The 15,621-nt window shown below is 43.0% G+C and overlaps 1 protein-coding gene across 1 annotated transcript in view; it reads left to right on the top strand.

The window, feature by feature from the left end:
* The window catches only part of XPO7 (exportin 7), a 40,590-nt gene extending 32,438 nt beyond the window's left edge, over positions 1-8,152 (top strand). Inside the window, exons 22-28 of the mRNA XM_053900967.1 lie at positions 446-528; positions 754-968; positions 1,211-1,349; positions 3,382-3,542; positions 4,657-4,755; positions 5,423-5,550; positions 6,551-8,152. Coding sequence (XP_053756942.1) covers positions 446-528; positions 754-968; positions 1,211-1,349; positions 3,382-3,542; positions 4,657-4,755; positions 5,423-5,550; positions 6,551-6,644 — 919 coding nt within the window. The 3' untranslated portion in view covers positions 6,645-8,152. The remainder of the gene's footprint in view (positions 1-445; positions 529-753; positions 969-1,210; positions 1,350-3,381; positions 3,543-4,656; positions 4,756-5,422; positions 5,551-6,550) is intronic.
* Positions 8,153-15,621: the final 7,469 nt, after the last annotated feature.

Here is a 15,621-nt window from a genome sequence, read left to right as displayed (position 1 = left end):
GCTTGCCTCACCTACTTTGTCCTGTAGCATTCGCAGTCCCTTTGCCTCTCTTCTTTTATAAAGTGGTAATAGTGCTTGTACCCTCCCTTAGTTGCCACCAAAGCTATAAAGGTAAATGTAGATTAATGTCTGACGAGCTTTGAGTTCGTCAGAAATGACTGTTGTAGAAACTATACTTTAATCAAAATGGACAATTTTAAGAGTATTTCATCTGCCTCACTTTTTTTCTTTTAAATGCTTTCACTTTGAGAAGCAGAACTTGAGTCTAGGTGTTAGTCTTCAAGATACAAGCTCTGTCACAGGTTAAATATCTTTAACTTAGTTATTCCATGTTAGGATAGGTAATCTGAACATCTTAGTGCAAAAAGAATCACCCAAGCCTCAAGTATCCCAGTCTTCCAGCAACATACCCCTGACTTTTTCTCCTTCTGTGTTCTCTGCTCAGATCCCAGCGGCTCCAATTTGACGTCTCTTCCCCCAATGGCATTTTACTCTTCAGAGAAACAAGCAAGATGATAACAATGTATGGTAAGGGCTTTAGAGGAGCATAACCCTGGGAGTGAATTCCAGCTCAGTCACCCTAGTGTATGCAGTGTAGGTCTCAGGCTAGCCCTGGCAATAACCAGGACAGTATTACAGTGCCAGCTGACACCAAGGGCCTTTGAGTAAGAGGGTTGCGTTGGTTACAGAAACTATCAGTTACAGTGTGGTTGAATAAATAATATATTACCACGTGTCTGTCTACTCACTCAGGCAATCGCATCCTGACACTAGGAGAGGTCCCAAAGGATCAGGTCTATGCACTGAAGCTCAAGGGCATCTCCATCTGCTTCTCCATGCTGAAGGCTGCCCTCAGTGGGAGTTATGTCAATTTTGGAGTCTTCCGTCTCTATGGAGACGATGCCCTGGACAATGCTCTACAGACCTTCATCAAGCTGCTCCTCTCTATTCCCCATAGTGACCTCCTGGTAAGCCTTAAGCATCATTGGCAAGATCTGAGCCCCTCATCTTGTTTGCGTGTTTTTGTTTGGCGGTTTTGTTTGTTATTTTGCCAACACTGATTGAATATTTCTCTGGAGAGCTTACACTAGCTCCAGCTAGCTCTTTTGTCTTCCCATCTGAAGGGAACTGAGCTGTTTTATTTAAGATCTTGCTCCCTGTATATGGAGGTGCACAATGCTAACCTGATTTTTGTCCTCTTTTCCCACAGGATTATCCCAAGCTTAGCCAGTCTTACTATTCACTACTGGAAGTCCTGACCCAGGACCACATGAACTTTATTGCAAGCCTGGAACCTCATGTCATCATGTATATTCTCTCTTCCATTTCTGAAGGACTTACTGCACTTGGTGAGTGCCCGTGTCGGTTGGTTTTAACCACTTAACAGAAAAGGAGAATTTTGCCCCAGGATCCAAAAGGGTTACTGCTTTGGGGGAATTGGCCTTAACCACAGAGAGTATAAGATTCATGAGTACATTCTCATCCAGCAAATATTTACTGACCCTGTCCTGAGGACCAAGTACTGTGCTATACACTAAGGATACAGTAGTTAACAACACATAGTCCCTGTCCTTTAGGGGCTTTTTATCTGGTGGATGAGGCAGACACATAGACAACTGCCTATTTCCTACACTTTTCTGCTTACTACAGTGAGGACGGAGTGCTGAGAGAGCTGCCAGGAAGCATACCTAAACTAGTTTTGAGGAGGTGAGGTGGGGGTCAGACAAGGCCTGGCTGAAAGCATTCATATCAAAGCATAAACCAAAAAGGTGAATGGGCAGTATCAGGTTAGTGGGGAGGCTTCCCAGCATCAGGAACTGCAACTACTAGCACCTACAGCCCAGAAAGAATCAGGAAATTCAGATGGCGGGTACACTGGTGCAGAAGAGAAGGGGGGTGGGGGGAGTAGAGCTGGAAAGAGATGGGGGGGGGGGGGGCAGGAGGGCACAAAGGCACCCGTAGTATCTGGATGTCTGGATTCTAACCTACCGCAGTTGGAGGCAGTGGAAGGTGTTCACACAGCCAGCTTCACAAGTTTTTCCCCCTACTCCCATCTGGTTCCTGTCAACCCTTTTGTTCCTGGGTACCTTCAAGCAGTCTTAATAGGTGTATATTAGGTGTGTATGTGTTCAAAGAAGAAAATTTTTTATTTATTTATTTTTTTTTTTAGCATTTATCCATTTTTGAGCAGAGAGAAACAAAGCATGAGCTGGGGGGAGGGGCAGAGAGAGAGGGAGATACAGTCTGAAGCAGGCTCCAGGCTCTGAGCTGTCAGCACAGAGCCCAACGCGGGGCTCGAACTCATGGACTATGAGATCGTGACCTGAGCCGAAGTCGGATGCTCAACTGACTGAGCCACCCAGGTGCCCCAAAAATACATTTTTTGTAGTACGCTGAGCAGAACGTAAATGGGAGGATTAAGTCAACTGCAAAATAATCACCATATATTGCAAATGCATATTGGATGACTTGGATTGCCTACATGGTGAGTCATCCACACCTCCATGCCACCCCTTTGATACACATTTACCTCCAGCAGGGTGCAGAGGCATATCTAGGACAGTCTAGCCAAGGGATCCAACCTGGCTTTGGAAGGCTGTTTTATAGCTCCTTAAAAATAGAGGGCCCTCTGTATAAACAGAAACAGAATGGTTGACTCATTTAAGGGTTCATCCCTCAGTGCCCTGGCCTGTGCCTCACGTGGTCAGAGCGCGGTCTGCAAGCTGTGCTGCAGTGTCCCCTTTGTAAACTACACAGACAGGTCTGTAGCTCCCACAGGATGCCTCGGAAACCAAGAATACGGGTCCTCTGACAGACCAGGAATGTTGCTAGGCAGTGCGAAGCTGTGCCACCCCTGTAACTCAGAGCAGAGGCTTAACAACTCACACTTGGATTCTCCTCACGGCCGGTCCAGTTATTAGCAATATGATCTCTAGACTTTGGTTTATTCATTTGTAAAATGGATCACCTACCTCCCAGAGTTCTCAAGACGATAAATAAGAGATAATACCTACAAGGTCCTTATTAGCACAATATCCGGCACAATGGAAGTACTTGCTATACTAAATTGTTCGTTATTTTTTAATGAAGCAGAAGACCTACATCCATACCACCTGAGTCAATAATGTCAATATCAGTCATTTATATTGTCTATCACCATACACACACTCTCAGACTTAGGATCGGGCCTTGCTATCTGATGAGGGTGAGAGGCTAATGGGAAACACCCAGCACAAGGCGTTGACTGAAACGGGTGCAGTTCCCAGTCTGCCGGGGTACCTCTGCCTCTATGGGATCTCGGCTAAGGGCAACCCATGTTTTCCTGGGTCACCGTCAGCAGCTGCGTATCCCTGCTCTAATCCGCCCCTGCCCCTCTTCCAGACACCATGGTATGCACAGGCTGCTGCTCCTGCCTGGACCACATCGTGACATACCTCTTTAAGCAACTGTCACGGAGCACCAAGAAGAGGACGACACCTCTGAACCAGGAGAGTGACCGCTTTCTGCATATCATGCAGCAGCATCCAGAGATGATCCAGCAGGTAAGGAACATGAGCATTAGGAGGCATTGTGGGGTGTTCTACAGTGGAAGACCCTCTCTGGGGGAGAGGAAAGGCCAAGCAAGATGCAGAGTCTTACGTCTCACCAGGATAATGCTGCCGAAGTGAAGTTTACACCTTAAAATTACAGTGGATTTTGAGTTTGCTGAGCAATCATCAGACAGAAACAATCTGAAAAAATCAGGTTCTGTCTGAGTTGTTCTTCCAAGTGTCACACCTACCCCTATGCCTTGGACCTGTCCTCCTTCTACAGCAATGACTGTTGCCATAAGCGGGGCACAAGTTAGCAGCACCCAGCTATAAAGCTTTTACTCCCATTTGCAAAGTGGGAACAGGAATGCAGGACAGAGGGAAATAACTGACCACACAGAGATCAAACCATATGTTTGCCATCGTTTTATTTGTATGCTGCATCTTTGCAAAAATAAGATTTGCAAAAACAGATAAAAATAGATAAGGAAAGGGGATCAATGGAATTATTTAGCTTTTAGCTATTAGTCTCACCTTTGTATTATTCTCTAAAGAAACTGAAATAATTCACATTCGTATCACATCCCCAAAATGTTATAAAAGCTGTCTCTGGGGCACCTGGGTGGCTCAGTCGGTTAAGCCTCTGACTTCAACTCTGGTCATGATCTCACAGTTTGTGAGTTTGAGCCCCACATTGGGCTCCTTGCTGTCAGTGTAGAGCCTGCTTGGGATCCTCTGTTGCTCTCTCTCAAAAGTAAACATTTAAAAAAAACAACTTAAAAAAAAAAAGCTATCTCCTCTCAGACAAGTACCGGGGAGCTACAGTGCAAAGGGATTTTACCTAGTATGATCATTGTGTGACCCATCCCATTCCCCACAGAAAACAAGGTGAACTGGAAAGGTCCATTTTTAAAGCAATTATTAAACCAATTTAAAAAGCAGGAAAGGAAATACCTTAGAAAATTTACCTCATAATAGAAGATTAAAATGAAACTTCATAAACTATTTGCCTGGTTTACTCCAGACAGAAGAGGCCTTCAACCCAATAAACTCTTCTGTTTGGAATCTATAATTCTATCTTGGGTAGCTACCCACTAGGTCACTGCCTCAGATTCTCCATTTCCAGATGCTGTCAACGGTGCTGAACATCATCATCTTTGAAGACTGTAGGAACCAGTGGTCTATGTCTCGGCCCCTACTCGGCTTGATACTACTTAATGAAAAGGTAAGAGAGCCAGAAGCATGGGCAGACACATTTAGCTATCATTTGCCAGGGCACTGTGAGGAACGTTATAGGAACACCCCATGATGGTAAAGCAGAGGGAAGATAGCCTGTTTTCTGAGCATGTTCTGTTCATGGTTTGACAAGTACATAATCACTTAACTGTTAGAAGTCACCATGTATAGCAATTCAGACAAAGGTAAAGGCTGAGGAAATGTTACCAGAAGGGAATATACCTGGAGATCAGACCACCTGTGACCTAAATTCTAGCTCAGCTCTACCACAAACAAATATAAGGAAGTCTAGAGAGTCCTGTAAAAGAAACCAAATCCGGGTCACCAGTCCGGCTCAGTTGGTGGAGCATGGAACTCTTGATCTCAGGGTTGTTGGTTCTAGCCCCACATTGGGTGTAGGGATTACTTAAAAGATAAGATAAAATCAAGAACCTGGATCAGATGACCCTTAGAGTGTTTACAAATTTAAAACTCTTGATTTTTAAGTAAGATGAAGATAAATTATCTGGCAAGTACTTGCTTGAATCAAAAAAGGCACCCAGTTTTGGTAGATAATTCTGTTTCTTGTTGGAGAAGAACATTCCTTCCACCCTGCAGAAGAGGGAAGGCTAATAAGCCTCATCTCTCCTTACCCTGTCTCACTCCTTGCCCCACAGTATTTTTCTGACCTAAGGAACAGTATCGTGAACAGCCAGCCACCAGAGAAGCAGCAGGCTATGCATCTGTGTTTTGAAAACCTGATGGAAGGCATCGAGCGAAATCTTCTTACGAAAAATAGAGACAGGTGAGTGTAGAGAGCCCTGCCGAAAAGTCATAGGCAGTTTCTCCAGTCCTCGAAACAGGACACTCCTTAACAGTCTTTTAGAGGCCATCTAAAGCAGTGCTGTCCAATAGAAAAGCAAGCCACATAAGTAACTCTAAATTTCCTAGTAGCCACATTAAAAGGGGATAAAAGGAAACAGACAAAATTCATTTTAACACATTGTATGTAACTTAATGTATGCAGAATATTATGTCAATGTGTAATCCAGACTTAAAAATTTAGAATTTTAACATTCTTTTTATTTTACTAAGTCTTCAAGATTCTGTATATTGTACATTTAACAGGGAATCTTAATTCAGATGCTAACTACTCATTTGAAATGCTTGATTTGTATTTAGACTTCATAAAATTTACAGTTGACAAAGTAGATTCCCATATTCAAGTATACCGAACATACTTAGAAATTATCCAGTAACTGAATTGAATGTCAGGTTTCCCTGAATTCATGTTTAAATATGATTTCATTTTTAAAATGGCATTTTAATTTAAAACTAATTAAGATACAATTGGGGAACAGAATTTTAAATTTCCATGTAATTTGATTCAGTTCTTCTGTTGTACTGGGTACATTTCAAGTGTTCAGCAGCCATGTGAGGCTGGCAGCTACCATATTGGACAGGTCTCCGGCATTAAGAAAGGAGATAGCTTCATTTTCTTCACACCCTCACTGTGTGAGGGTTACTTCCCACCTCCGTCAGATTTTCCTGTTGTGCTGTCACGAGTTCAAGGTGGCCCTCAAAGCCCCAGATTTGACCAGATCTCCAAGTCTACCACAAGGTTGTCAGGTAGAAAGGGGTGCAAAACTAGCTCAACTTTCCCTTAAGTTCTTAAGACCGAGGTTAACTGACCTTAGATTCATGCATTCTGCCTTTCAGTAGCCACTTCTCTGCCAGAAATGTTTTAGGCAAAGACCTTTCCCTTCCACCCTACTCCCTCAACCTACAATTCATCCTCTCTGCAGGTTCACACAGAACCTGTCAGCATTCCGTCGAGAAGTCAACGACTCGATGAAGAATTCCACTTACGGCGTGAATAGCAATGATATGATGAGCTGACACCTCCTTGGACTCTACCTGTACAGAGCAGCGTCCCTTTGGTCTGGCCCAGAGGGGCAAACAATTACAAGGGAGAGGGCCTGGCTGATCCTGGCCCCCTCCACCAGGGGTGTGGGGAAAATGGCAAAGGTCAACTGGCTACTTCCCCAGGGAATAGGGATGTGAGTGCACTCACTAGGGGGCAGGGCGCTGCTGGTTCCTGGGGGGATTGGGTGGGAAGGGTGGTGGGAGGAGATAGAGACACAAATGTGTGAGACTCCAGCCCCTCCTCCTGGGGCCACCCCAGGGGGCGGGGGAGGAACCCCCAGTGTCCTGCCACAACCTGCCTTGTATAAACATGTACATTTTTTCATAACATTTTGAACAAGGTTTATATTGACTCAAGTTTAAAAACAAAAAGTGTGACTGAAAAATTTTTACAGAGTCTAGTGCACCAATGCTGATGTGAGGGGTTGTGTATGCGAGTGAGAAAAAAATGTGTATTCTGGTGGCCTGAAGCTTTACTGGACGAGGATGTGTGAACGTGCAGAGATATATTTAGTGACACAGTGTAGAGAGGCAAAAAAAAAAAAGGTAAAAATTCCAAATGTATATTTTTTCTTATTGCCCTTTCCTTGCCCCCAAAATTATCACTTCCTGTTACTGTATTACCCTTGTTATTAGGAACTCTAAGCCATGTGGAGCACCATCCTTCCCCTTCAACCGTAGATGCTGCCCTAGGTCCGTTGGCCTCTTGCAGTGACAGACAACTCCAGCTAAAAGTGTTTGGTGTTCTTAGCTTCATCCTTTTTCCCACTTTGCTTATCCTCATCCTCAGACAGATGCCTCTTGCTTTTATAAGTCGGATGTAACTCTATGATTTAGGGTTCTCAGTCTCTGTAAAGGTAGAGACCAGAGAGAAGGAATTGAGCCAGTTGCTCTCCTGTTGAGCGATTTGGATGAGTCCACCAGAGGCCTGATTGTATGGCCGATAACTTTGAGTCTTCCCCAGCCCTTGAGGCAGTGTGTGTGGATGTGTGCGCGTGGATATTTATATATGTACCCTGCACTCGTGAATGTATGAACTGGAGGAAGTTACTACAGTGGAGGGGTTCTTAATAACAAGGTCTGCCTAGCATGAAGTATTTAACAATCTCCCACCCTTTAAAAATATACATTTTTATAAAATAAAAACCATAATAAATGTTTTGAATATTAAAAAAATTAACCTACAGAAGAAAATTAATGGAGAAAGCTATTTGCCTTGTACTTTTTCCACAATTGCTGCTGCTAGTTGTACGCATCTCTAGTTCAGCTCTTGCCCATGGGACACTCATCAATTAGGTTTTATCTTTATTTCTCTCCTCTACCCCCAGAAACAAGCCTGTTAACTTTTTTTTCCTTCTCCTCTGGCGACTGTGTGGTGAATCCTTTCTTGCGTGATCAGGTTGCGGATAGACTTGTAAGGGTGTTTGCTGCATACAGTGTAAGCATTGTGACCGCCAATAAACTTCAATGGTTTCTACTGACCTGGCTTCAGCGATCAAGTCTAGTGTGTCTATAGGGACACGTCTCACTCTAAACACACTAAGATGCTTGAAACACACATTCTTAAAAGCCAGTAAATGACAGGTTCGTCTTACCTTTGTAAAATTCGCTTGTTTCTCATTCAACTAAGTCTGACTCCATTTCTTTTAAAAGTATGATTGTTTTAGTTGATATATCTATGCAGATAGATATAAATATATATAGATACATACAGTGCTGATGTCCACAACTACAAGAGTGAAGCCACTCTACCTCTACTAGCAATCGGAAAAGAAGTAATGATTGCAGAAAGCCCAGTTTTGTTAACGTCCTGATCCCCGCTCCTCTTCTGTGAGCTGGGCTTCATTCATTAGACCCTGACAGGTTCAAGGGTAAGTTTTTCACTGTACTATGCAGGCTTCATGGGCCAGAATTATCAAATGAAGAACCCTATAGTTAATGAGGGCTATTTCTCATCCCCATACTATGTAGTACCTAGGTATAAGAGAACTTAATTACCAGAAACACTGTATCTTAACGGAGATTTATATGCAATGAATCACAGGCTCTAGAGTGCCACTCTTGTCTACCTTATCTAGATGTACTGCTACCTATGTTTGCTGTTTCAGTGTTCTGGGTGGTATCTTGGTCCTAAGTTATTTTGAAGGCAGGGCATTGTATTCTAATGACCAGAAGGCAAATAGAATGGATTTATCTTAGCCAAGTCTATCTCTAAGCCTAAGAGAAATATAAAATGGTCAGGCTTCATTAATATGCAAAACACACCAGTCACATGCCCCAGTGACCTGGAATTCTAATTCTGTAGTAAATGAGACAAAATAACTTTCTCACTGGTACTTGAAAAACCTCCTCTGCCCCAGCTATCCTGAGATGTTGCTTGATCAGCAAAATGGCAGAGCCCTCCTTTCCCTTCCACAAAAACAATTTTAGAGGCAAGAGACTCACCAAACATGGTGATCTCCTCAGTGCAGCCCTAATGCTGTCCAGTCATGACAAACTGCCATAGTTAAAATCTTCTACAACCACATTAAACTTTTTAAACAGTAAAGCTATTCCTTTCTTGACAGTTACAAGAGGGGGCACCCCCAAAAAAGCCAAATAAGATATTTTTTCTGGTCAAATTAGCAATTGAACATGACCCATCTTAATAAATGTGAAAGTCAGTTATCTTTAAACTTTGGTTTCCCCTCAAAGTCCTGTGCAGGCTTTATTCAGTTAAAAAGAGTTGTTTATTAGTTTCTAGGCTATCCTGGGGGACTGTGGTTGTCAAGTCAGGTGTCTTTAGACAGTGTTTCCTTACACAAACTATACCTTACGTTGACAAAATACCTAAAGTCTTTACGGCAGATGACTAAATTGTATTATGTATGTACATGTTTTTTTGTTGTCTCTGCCTAAATAAGGGTTATCTATTCCCACTAAAGTATAAATCAGACAGATGAAGAAGGATTTGGCCCAGGGTCAAATTTTAAGTTTTGATATGACTTTAACCCAATGTCATGAAATAACAGGAATTGAGTGTAAAGAACCAAAGCACCTCTCTCTATCCATTTGCCACCAGCCAACCCTTCTCCCACCCAAGATTTTTGGCTAGATCTACAAACACACCTAAGTTGCCTTCCAATGCTGCCAAAGTGCCAAATGCCACGACAAAAAAGGAAAGCAAAGAGAATACAGGGAACCTGCACAAGCCATAAATGTCTGTAAACATTTTAAAAGCCCTACTCTAGATATTTCAAAAGTAAATTTGAAATATGTACACACCAACCATAATTAATACAACTACCAACTGAGTGCTAGGTAATGAATGCCGAAGAATTCTTGCCTCTGTAGCTTGTCTCCTGGGTCCATTACATCTATCTTGCAATTTCTTAGATACCCTGGAATTCACTGGTCAGCCACTTTGGTGTATTTCGGGAGCAGTGGGTCAACTAAATGAATCAGCTGCCAGACCGTGAGACATCAGATGATCAGAATGTTGGACGGGATCAAGCTTAGAATATTAATCCCTCTTCCTCAGAGAACCCTTACGGTTTTCAGGGTAGCCTGACTGTTGCTACCTGTTCATTTACCAAATACTTAGCATCCACTTAAGGACAAATACCTTTTTGATGGTCAGCAACAGAAAAGGAAACTCCAAAGCAAACAACATCATGTGCAAGGCAAATTCACTTCCCACTCTTTCGCATAAGATCCCTCAAGAGCACAAACGAACTACAAAGCATAGTGAACAGTACTTACATTGTTACACAGGCATCACAATTATATTTTTAATTCTGTTTGATAACCATGAAGACAATTTATAATAGATCTAAGCATACAGCATTACCTATATGGGCCAAACCACCCCATTATCCGTTACAAAGGAATGAAGAGGGACAAGTGGGCAATCTCCTAACTTCTGCTACTAGATAACACATTCAGTCCATTCAAGGTCTGGAGGACAACCAAACTCGAGACAAAAACTAACTGGAAAATAGATTTGGCCTCGAGAAGCTCACGCCACTATACAGTCTGATAAAGTAAAAGGGTGGATGAATTTAAGAACAGTATTCTCAAAGTCAAAAAACTCAGCTCTTACAGACTGATTATATTGTGCAATGAACGTAAAGCAACCTCTAGAGGCTGAATTAATTCAACTGAAAAATCAAAAATGAAACCACTTTTTAAGAGAGCAGACCATTATCGTTTCTATTTATCAGTAAGCCCAGGGCCTACCCTTTAACACCTTGCCGTGTGGGACAGGGGCCACAAAGCAAACCAAGTTATAACTTTACCAACCAGGCTACAAACGCTGCAGTAGAACCCTTCCCTTCAACTAGGCATCTGCCTCCACATCCTATCTCGTGCATCCTACCTCCTTTCCCCGTCTGCAGAACCGTCTCTTCTCAGTCTAAATTTCCATGCCCTTTGCCCACCTGCCGTTTTCAAGACCCCAAGTAGAACCCCACTTCCTCTCTGGAGTCGCTCCCCACTGTCCCTGTCCCCACGTCTTACGGCCTACTCAGGTTTGAGATATTCCTAGCCCCCCTTTCTCCCCTCAGCAGCTAAAATGTGCTCCTTACGAGTCGAGACCAGATGGCAGGTGAACAGTGGAGAGTAGCTGGGACTAATCTGGCTGAAGCCCCGGCAGCATGGTACGGGCGGGTTAATCTCCATCGCTGCCACAGTCAATACCGAAAGGAAACGAGTAGAAGCCGCTAACATCAACCCCTTGACCTCACGAAGAAGAAAAGTAGAGTTCACCCCGACCCCGTACGCCCGCCCCGACAAACCGCCGCGCCCCGGAAGAGCTTCCACGCGTTCCTTCCGTCCCCGTCGCGCCTGCGCACATAGGCCCTGTCTTCCGGCATCTCCTCGGCGTCGTCGCTTGCCCCGCCTCTGCCGCCGTGCGCAAACGCAGTCGTTACTCCTAACTGTTCTCGGCGGCTCTTGGTTGCGGTTGGAGGAGGGTTTGGCCGCTGGGTGGTCCTGGGACGTTCTTGGGGAAGGCGGAGCTGGGCTACTAAGGCGCCCGGACCTCTGCCCAACCTTGTCCCTTGTAGGGGTTCGAGTTCACGAGCACCGTGGCTTCACACCTAGTATCTGCAGTAATAATCATAGAGTTACTGTTCAAGGACTTGGTTCATGGCTGGGAAGGACTCAATGAAGTGGGCAAACGGGCTAAAAAGGGTGATCGTTGGAGGCTCAGTTTGCTCTGGGAGTACCAAGGAGCCCACCCCCTGCCCCCAAGTCGAGCCCTATCAGAATACGCCGTTTGGAAGAAGGCAGGGGAAAATATTCAGGCAGTGCAAAAAGCCGCTGCATTGTACACCTTGTACCTTTCTCGAGGGTGCAAAAATTGCACGGCTGAAAGGAAAGTGCACATGTCAGTGAGGGGTTGGGCACAAGAGATTGGGATTTAGGGGCTCCTGGGTGGCTCAGTACGTTAAGCGTCGGACCTGGGCTCAGGTCATGATCTCACGCCTCCGGGCTCTGTGCTGACAGCTCAGAGCCTGGAGCCTGTTTAGGATTCTATGACCCGGTCTTGGGGCGCCTGGGTGGCTCAGCTGGTTAAGCGTCTGACTTCAGACGGTCCGTGAGTTCGAGCCCCGCGGCGGGCCCTGGGCTGATGGCTCAGAGCCTGGAGCCTGCTTCCCATTCTGTGTCTCCCTCTCTCTCTGCCCCTCCCCCGTTCATGCTCTGTCTCTCTCTGTCTCAAAAATAAATAAACGTTAAAAAAAATTTTAGGATTCTATGACCCGGTCTCTCTCTTCCCCTCCCCCGCTCAGGTTGTCATTCATTCATTCATTCATTCATTCATTCATTCTCTCTCTGTGTCTCTCAAAAAAAAGAGAGAGAGAGAGGTTAGTATTTGATCCTAAAAGCCTCAAGTTTCAAGAGGCTACTTTGCAAAGCAGGCTAGTGATCATTCTTTGTTTAACCCATCAGCTAGTGGGTAATAAGGATTTGAGCCAAGACAAGGACTGTGGAGGGAGAGCTAAGAAAGATTGGGGAGGTAGGGGGTGGAGGTTGGAATCAACACACTTTGTGACCAATTGGATGTGAAGAGTAAAGAATAGAGGATTCTAATAGAATTCTCAGGTTCTAGAATGGGGCAGCAACTGAGTCAAGGCAGAGTAAGCATGAGACAATGCAGGGATGAGTGCAGAGCTCTTGGTGAGCCTGAATTGAACTCTGATCCAAGGACACTTCCCTACTCTTGCACAAAACATAAGAAAACAGAAGAGGGAACACTTGCCAGTCATTTTATGAAAGCCAGACAAAGATGTTAAAAGAAAAAAAGAAACCTTTAGAATGATATTCCTCGTAAATGCAAACATTTTTAATATACACAAACTTAATCCAAGAATACATGAAAAAGATAATACATCATGACCAAGTGGGATTGATCCTAGAAATGCAAGGTCGGTTTAAAACGTTCAGAAAACCTGGGGCATCTGAGTTGAATGCTTGATCTCAACTCAGGTCTTTATCTCAGGGTCATGGGATCAAGCCCTATGTCAGGTTCTGTGCTGAGCGTGGAGACTGCTTAAGATTGTTTCTCTCTCTGCCCCTCTCCCCCACTTGTGTGCTTGCTCTCTCGCTCTAAAAACAGAAAACCAAATATTTCTAAAACAATTTTTTGATTCAGAAAACCAATAAATAATTCACTGTATCAACAAAATGAAAGACAAAATGTCGATCATCTCAGTAGATAAAGAAAAAGCACATGACAAAATTCAATACTCATGATAAAAAGTCTCAACAAACTAGGAATAAAAAGAAACATCCTTTACCTATTAAAAGACATCTATGACAACCTACCACCAACAGAATGTGATGGTGAAAGAGTGAATGTTTTCCCTAAGATTAAGAACAAGGAAAGGGCCACCCTCTCTTACTACCTCTATTTAACATTGTACCTCAGGTCTTAACCAGAGCACATAGGCACTTAATTAATTAATTAGTTAATTAATAGTGCACAGTACAAAAAGGAAGAAGTGAAACACTATTCATAAATGTCATGATTTGGGGTTCAGAAAGCTACTGGAACTAATAAGTGAATTTAGTAAAATCACAGAATACAAGGTCAGTAGACGAAAACCAAATAGTATATTTCTATACACTAAAACTATTAGGGGCACCTGGGTGGCTTAGTTGGTTAAGAGTCTGACCCGTGGTTTTGGCTCAGGTCATGATCTCACAGTTTGGGAGTTTGAGCCCCAAGTCCAGTTCCACCCTGACAGCATGGAGCCTGCTTGGGATTCTCTCTCTCTCCCTCTCTCTCTGCCCCTCCCCTGCTCATATTCTCTCTCTCTCTCTCTCTCTCTCTCTCTCTCTCTCTCTCCCCCTCTCTCAATAAATAAATAAACTTAAAAAATAAACTATTAGATAAAATTTTAAAATATATACTGCTTGTGGGGCTTCTGGTGGCTCAGTTGGTTAAGCATCCAACTTTTGATTTCGGTTCGGGTCATGATCTCAGGGTTCATGAAATTGAGCCCCAAATTGGGCTCTACACTGGCAGCTCGGAACCTGCTTGGGATTCTCTCTCTCTCCCTCTCTCTCTCTGCCCCTCCCCTGCTCTCTCTCCCTTTCTCTCTCAAAATAAATAAGACTTTAAAATGAAATAAGATATATATTATTTGCTATAGCATCCAAATACATGAAATACATAGGAATAAATTTAACAAGATACATAACAAGTATATATACACTAAAATCTGTAAAACACTGCAGAGGAAAATCTTTAAACAAATGCAGAGATCATAACATATTCATGGGTTGGATGACTCAAAACCGTGATGTCCTTTCTCCCCAAATTGAACTATGCATTCAAAGGAACCCCAACGAAAATCCCAGAAAGTTTTTTTTGTAGAAAACGGCAAGCTGATTCTAAAATTTATATGAAAATCCAGGCACTTAGGTGGCGTAGTCAGTTGAGTGTCCAACACTTGATTTCTTCAGCTCAGGTCATGATCCCAGGGTTATAGGATCAAGCCCCGCTGCGGGTTCTCTTTCTGAACCTGCGTGGGATTCTCTTTCTTTCTTTCTCTCTCTCTCTCTCCACCTCTCTCCGACTTGTGTGCTCTCTCTCTCTCTCAAATTAAAAGTAAAATAAAATTTATGTTAAAATGCGAAACATCTAGAACAGCCAAAACATTTTTGAAATAGAAGAACAGATTTGGAGAGCTCAACTACCTGATTTCAAGATTTGCTCTAATGCTACAGTAATCAAGACTGTAGTGTTGGCACTACGGCAGACAGATCAGTAGAACAGAATAAAGTCTAGAAATAGACCAACATATACATGGTTAAATGATTTTCAGCAAAATGTGCCAAGGTATTTCAACAGAGAAAGGCTAGTCTTTTCCAAAAATAGTGCTAGATGAACTGGGTGGAGATCCACTTGAGGGGTAAAAGAAATGAACCTGACCTTTAGCTAACACCACACACAAAAATTAACTTCAAATCAATCACAAATGTAAAAGTACAAGCTCACACTACAAGACTTCTAGAAGAAAACTTAGGAGAAAACTTTTACAACCTTGGGTTAAACAAGATTCCTTCAAATACCAAAGCCATGAGCCATTGGACTTCATCAAATTTAAATTTATCTGCTCTTCAAAAGATACCGTTTTAAAATATGAAAAGACAAGTTATAGGCAGGAGTAAAAAAATCTTTGTAATACATATACATGACACAACACAGGTATCCAATATATATAAACAATCCCTACAACTCAGTAAGAATAATCTGAAATAGCCCAATTTAAAAATGGGCAAAGTATTTAAACAGGTATTTTGCCAAAGAAGATACACGAATGACCAGTAAACACCTGAAAAGATACTCAACCTCACTTGTCATCAAACAGAAACAAATAAACACAAGAGATGTCACTATATACATCCACTAGAATGGCTAAAATTAAGAAGACTGACAATACCAAGTGTTGATGAAGATGTA

This window comes from Panthera pardus, unplaced genomic scaffold (assembly GCF_024362965.1).
Source record: "Panthera pardus isolate Hobbes unplaced genomic scaffold, ASM2436296v1 HiC_scaffold_13, whole genome shotgun sequence".
NCBI classification, from domain to species: Eukaryota; Metazoa; Chordata; class Mammalia; order Carnivora; family Felidae; genus Panthera; species Panthera pardus.
This window is presented reverse-complemented; position numbering and strand designations above follow the sequence as displayed.